At 45.6% G+C, this 6,606-nt stretch overlaps 1 protein-coding gene across 1 annotated transcript in view; it reads right to left on the bottom strand.

Annotated features, from left to right (window-relative positions):
* Positions 1 to 6,606, bottom strand: part of AMOTL1 (angiomotin like 1) — a 172,486-nt gene that overhangs the window by 140,280 nt on the left and 25,600 nt on the right. Inside the window, 1 exon segment of the mRNA XM_068266833.1 lies at positions 3,088 to 3,199. Within this exon segment, the coding sequence (XP_068122934.1) occupies positions 3,088 to 3,166 (79 nt within the window). The 5' untranslated portion in view covers positions 3,167 to 3,199.

The raw sequence follows: 6,606 nt of genomic DNA, 5'->3' as shown, positions 1-6,606 counted from the left end.
CTTCTGACTCGCTGCGTCAGCTGTTTCCCTTCCTCTGCTAGACCTGACGCCTTCAGTTTAAAGGCCCAGTTCAGGTTCAGGTTAGTTTTATACGGACTAAAGGCCTCATGCACACTGCATGCATTTCCGATTCCGCTTCCGCTTTTTAATTGGTTTTTACCTCCGATTCAGATTTTTAATCTTTACTGCATGCTGCATTTTTTGATCCATTTTTCTGTTGAATGTATTCAGGGAAAATCGGAATTGAAAATCGTAATCGGAATCAGAATCAGAAAACGCATTTGCAGTGTGCAGGGAGCCTAAAGGTGGCCACACATGATACAATAAAATGATCCAATTTTACAGCAATTCGATAAAAATGACAGAAAAAATAGAAAGCTTTTTTTTCAATCGACTGAGGCAGGGAACACACTTGTCTTTCAGTTTTCTGCGCGCGTTTTCCTGCATACTTTTTCTGCACACCAAGTGCTTTTCTATGCAGGAAAATGCGCACGTTTTTTCATAGCAGCTGATGTAGTTGATAGAGAAAACCGACAAAATGTGCAGAATCAGGATGCAGAATGTCAGGTTTTTTTTCTGTGCGCGAACAACATATTAAGTGTGTACTAGCCCATTGATTAACATGAGTTCTCAGTTTTTCTGTGCAGAAAACGCGCACGAAAACAGTCAAGTGTGTTCCCTGCCTGAAAAATCCAATCGGTTTTCCCGTTTTTTTCGATTTATATCGATCCGGAATACCAGATATTTCTCTTCAATTTTTTTAAAGATTGTATGGTGTGTGTTAGATTGTCAATTTATTAATATACACACCCTAGCAATTTTCTTAGAGTTTCCAATCAGTTTTATCATAATTGGGGATAAATTGAACATACAGTAGGTGTGTGGTACATTTTGTCATATTTTTGAAATTGATTGCAATTCTTAAATTGAACAGATATTTAAAAAATTGTATGGTGTGTGGCCACCTTTATGCTGATATTTAAAAAAAATGTTTTATCTATAAAGTTTTGCAAATCATTTTGAGATTTCTATAAAATAAAAAAAGAAAACCTCCACTGCATTAACCTTTTAGCAGCCAATTTATTTTGAGGCTTGCAAGTGCTCCAGGCCAATTTATTTTAGTACATTTTTTTTTTATTTCCTGTTTCTAATTAGTACAGCTGTAATGTGTATTTATGACCACTTGTCACTAGGGGGCAGTGTGAGACAATAACAGAGGACTTCTGCTGTAAATTTTCTGCTAGAGAGAGAGAGATCCAAGCATTCAAAGGATTTACAGCACAAGGAGTTCTGCCGACTGAGGTCAAAAGCAGCACTTATCTTAATCCAGATAACTCGATTGCTGCTGCTAATGAGTTAAAAGTAACTGGAAAAAAGTTAGATAGTTAGAGGCAGGAGTGTAACTAGAGGGGAGCAGCCCAGAGCTCTGAGGAGGCCCAAACTGCTAACCTTCCTTTCCTCCAATAAAGGGGCTTCTCCTTCATATCAGGTATTTTTGTGGCTACCACTTCTTATGGGTGTGAAGATTATGCCGGCCACAATTGTTTTGTGGCCCTTGCAAGATGAACCCCCAGGATGTAAAGGTCACCAGGGGTAGGCAAGGGAAAGGGTGTGAACATTGGGAGGGGGAATGAACGTTTTGCTGGGGGGCCCCATGTTTTTTAGTTACGCCCCGGCTTAGAGGGAAGGCTATGGGTGGTCCAGAAGCAGGGACATAACAATAGGTCCTGCAGGGGAACCCAGAAGCCACAGGGGCCACATCCTGAGAGACTGACAACTAAGGGTAAGGAGAGAAAGAACTTTCTGTTCTCTGCACAATTGTTCTAATGACTGCATCTGCTCAGCCACTGATAACGAATCATACAAAGTTTCGTAGATAAAGATTTTTTGACACTCCCTATTCAGTGTGCAAGGGGCCCCATCTAAGTTTTGCAGGGGGCCCAGTGATTTCTAGATACACCCCTGTCCAGAGGCTTCCCTAATTTTCTTACGCCTCTCTGATCCTGCACTGTCTGGAACCCTCTGAAAATATTAGACAATAATGTTGAATATTGCTTGTGGCCGCCCTCCAAAGTGCTAGCTGCGTGTTTGAAAAAAAAAATTATGCAAATCAGCCCACCAGAGCCTGAGCAATCCACCGCGGCATTACTGGACGAGCTGAGCTGGTGCGTAACGCTCAGGTGGTTAAGAAATCTTGCCCAAGGACTCCTTACTAAATAGGTACTGAGCTGCCCCTAACATATATTCAAACCCTGGTCTTCCACCTCAAAGGCTGAGCCCTTAACCAGTACACTGTACAGGGGAGGTGGAGCTGTGAAATGCTACTGCTGCAGGTTTTTAAAAAAAAAAAAAAAAAACTTTTATGCATAATTAGTTTTCAGTTAAATGCATTTTAAGAATTTGGGGTGTATTACACATTTTTTGTGTTTTCTTCTTTTTGACCAACCCAGTCTTGATATTTTTATAAAGGCTTTTGTTGGTATAATTTTTGTGAGCTTTATACTGGGGGAGTGGCCTGTCCAACACAACCACCAATCTGCGAGACACTTTATACTGGGGGAGTGGCCTATCCAACACAACCACCAATCTGTGAGACACTTTATACTAGGGGAGTGGCCATCCAACACAACAACCAATCTGTTAGACACTTTATACTGGGGGAGTGGCCTGTCCAACACAACCACCAATCTGCGAGACACTTTATACTAGGGGAGTGGCCTATCCAACACAACAACCAATCTGCGAGACACTTTATACTGGGGGGAGTGGCCTGTCCAACACAACCACCAATCTGTGAGACAGGCTTGGCTCTTAGCCACGGAAGAAATCTCAATAGATGAATCAGTCTCACAACCAGAACCTTATGGTGCCAGCTACATGGTGGTCATTTTTTTTTAAAGCTCAGGTTCAGTTTAGTCTGTGATTTTGGCGTTCAGCTTTAATAGCAGTAACAGCTTTCTTTATTTGTTGTGGTGTTTCCTTCCAGAGTACCATGGATGCCACAATTTCCTCCATGTCTGAGCTGTTGGGGGCGCTATTCCATGAATTCCTGAAACAAATGGACTCTGGCGTCTGGTTATAGCCTACCTCTTCTGGAGCCCACATGGTGAGCTATGCCCATATGAGGGAGTCTTCCCATCTCGTCCTGTAGCCATCTGTCCTCCATGATGTTTCCGCAGGTTGGTAATCTCTGATCTACCTGAAGGAAGGAGACATGCAGATTAGAAAACAATGCACAGCTTCCTTAAATGTACAAATTCACTTTTTCTGATGAAAATCCCCATAAATTCATAAAATCGGTGCACTGCAAAGCACTAGAGGTGTCCCGGATCTTGAGGAGACCTTCTCATTGGAAATAAAGTGATGGATGGTAGGTAGGGTATTGGCACTGCCCCAACCTCCCCCAAGGTTGAAAGTCAGCATTGGCCCTTCTACCCAGTCCCGGATGTCTGGAAAGGTCACACAGGCCCGGACTTTGGGTGGCTGTAGTCCAAGGGGGCACCTGAACATGAAAGAGGGGTACATAAGAAAGAGGACGTTGCAAATAGGGAGCAACACATGAAAAAGGGAAGCTGATGCCCAAGTGAGCTGTACATGAAAGATAGAGGCTGCAATACATGGATGTTACACATGAAGGAGGGGAATACACTTGGAATGGGAGGGGCACCGCTGCACATGGAAGAGGAGCCCCAACAAACTTAGCCCAGGGGTGGAAACAGTATAACTCTGGCCTTGCTCCTAACTACTGTAGGCTGATGAAGGGTCAATAAAATCTTGGGAAGTGTGTATGAAGTAATATATGATGAATGTAACGTTTATTTGACCTTAACAGCATACATGCAAAATGGGCGCCGGGAAATTCAGACCCAGGGTGAAGCCATAGAGTCTTCCCAAGCCTCTCTTCGCCCTGTTGTTCCACTGCTGTCCTCCATTGATTTTCTTAAAAGCTCTGGAGGCATTCGTTCTGCACACGTGGGATTCTGCACTTGCGCATGTGCAGTAGATCTGTTCAGGAACACGAGTACTTCAGAAGGCTGCCCAAGGAGGGCCGAAGACCTATATGATCAAGAAGTTCACTGGGGACAGCGTTGGAACAACAAGACAAAGACTGGATCGAGAAGGCTCTGGGGCAGGCCTGGGCAAACTATGGCCCGCAGCCCCCATGAAGGCAGCCTGGCGATGGAGGGTGGAGTTCCGCTCCCCTGCCCTTCTCCCACCCGCTGACTTTTAAAAAATACATGCAACGCACGTACAAGAAGCAGCTTACCCAACAGCAGTCTCTAGCGTCAATCTCCATGGCAATGACAGCGTCATATGACCTGCCATCAGTACGTACCAGCATCACATGACACCGCCATCGTCATGGAGATCAGGGCCGGCCCGCTCATGAGGCGGGGTGAAACATTTGCCTCAGGCGGCAGATCTGGGGGGGGGGCGGCACCCACCTGTCCATGGATGCTGGGTGCCGCCCGCCGAGATGGAGGGGTAGCTGACAGAAAGGGGGTATTGGGCTTAGCGGTGGGGAGGGGGGTCGGACCCCCCCTCCCTCGCCTGGGTCCCCCGATCTGCGCTCCTCCTCCAGCGTTAAGTAACCAGCGTGCATAAAGAGCAGCGTGTATTGTAAGTGGACGGCCTTGCAGGAAGTGACGTCAGTGGAGCGCACGATGGAACGCGGAAGAGGTGAGTGATTCCCCCGCCCGTTGCCTCTTCATCTTTATGCACGCTGGTTACTTAACGCTGGAGGAGGAGCGCAGATCGGGGGACCCAGGCGAGGGAGGGGGGGTCCGACCCCCCTCCCCACCGCTAGGCCCAATACCACCTTTCTGTCAGCTACCCCTCCAGCTCGGCGCCCCTCCCCCCCCACCCACGGCTGGAGGGGGGGGGGCGAATTTTTTCTAATCTTGCCTCAGGCGGCAAAAAGTCTAGGGCCGGCCCTGATGGAGATCGCCGCTGGAAAGTGCGACTGGTTGAGTTACCACCCAGTCTTTATCCGTCCGCACATTTTCCGGAGGGCGGAAGACACAGACTCAGGACTAGTTCACACTGGGTGCTTTTCTAGCGATTTTGGCAGCGTTTCGGATCGCTGGCGATCAGGCAAATCGCTGGAAAAGCGCTACAGCAATGTATTTCAATGGAGCTGTTCTCATTTAAGCAATTTGCGATTTTAGGAATCGCAAACGCGGTGCATGCAGTGTTTTTTGCGCTTCCGTTATAAGTATATAATTGCTTCAAAATCGCTTTTTATTTTCTAAGTGCAGCGATTTTTGAGCGCTTTTCCCATCATTTTTCAGATAAAAACTACTACCCATCAATCACTGGCTGATCGCTACACTCTGAAATTGTTTAAAAAATCGCTTTTGTACTGGACACAAAATCACCCTGAAAGCACTATAAAAGTGCAAGAAAAAAAATCACAAAATTGATAGGCGATTGCTCTTGCATTTAGCGATTGCCAGTGTGAACCCGCATTCTAGGGGATTTCTACCCGATCCAAGCAAATTGCCCAGCCCTTATGGGATCCAGAGCTCTAACTTATTTTTTTCAGCTCGCTTTAGTACCGCTTTACAAGATGCAAAATGTAATAAAATTGTGAAATTGGCAAAAAAAAGTGCAGAAGGCGCCATCTAGAGGGAAGCTGAAATAGTGAAGTAAGCATTGTCCACTGATCCAAAACTGTAAATTAAATCATAGAGGAGAGAGGATTGAGAAATGAAACAGCTTCTGCTCTTTATAAATTGGCCCCCAAGGGATGTCGTCATGAAGCGGTCCTAAAACGTACACTTACAATTTTATTTTCAAACGGGGCCAAGAGATGTGATGTAAAGTAAAATAAATCCTATATAAGTTATTAGAGATAACGTGAGCTGGATGTAAGAAAGCACAGCTGGTGCCATGAAGTACCTGATGGATTCACTGTAAACAGGAAGCGACCATAAAAATGAATTAGCTCAGTTTAGGACTTACACTAACTTCTAATTAGATAGCAGTTGTAGAAACCCAAGTGCAATGTGCCAAATAGGGTATATGAGGGGAGGGGAGGGAGGGTGACCACAAGACACCATGGAGTTTTCTGTATAGGGAAGGAAGGGGGCCACTAGACACCAGGGAACTGAATTAGGGAGGGATGGGGCCATTAGACAGCCGATAACAGTATAGGGGATGGAGGGGGCCATTAGACACAAGGAACCTGTACAGGGGAAGGAGGTGGCCACTAAACTTCGAGGTTGTCCTAAAACTTGGTCCCTTTCTTTCCCAGCTGCTGTAGCAAGTGTACAAAGCATGGGACAGAACTGAGGAACTTGACAAAGCACAGTGCCAGGTATGAGCAACGCCCTGTGCTAGTAAAGAAGGAAATTGGGGAAGTTGGCAGAAGGATTCATTTTCCCCTTTACTACAGATGGCGGCTGTCCTCATTATTAACTGTATTTACTGAATATGTTGCAGAGGCCAGTGGATACAGATAACAATGCTTACAATCAGCCAACTTTTGTACTGAGGGAAGTCTGTAAGGATAAGCCAGCTGAATACTTAATGTCACTGACTGTCCTCAGAGGAGGTCACAATCTAATACTACCATAGTCATAGTCTGATGTTCCACCATATTAT

The sequence above is a fragment of the Hyperolius riggenbachi genome, chromosome 2 (genome assembly GCF_040937935.1).
Source record: "Hyperolius riggenbachi isolate aHypRig1 chromosome 2, aHypRig1.pri, whole genome shotgun sequence".
Classification (NCBI taxonomy): Eukaryota; Metazoa; Chordata; class Amphibia; order Anura; family Hyperoliidae; genus Hyperolius; species Hyperolius riggenbachi.
The sequence above is the reverse complement of the archived record's forward strand: the minus strand, read 5'-3'. Positions and strand labels throughout refer to the sequence as shown.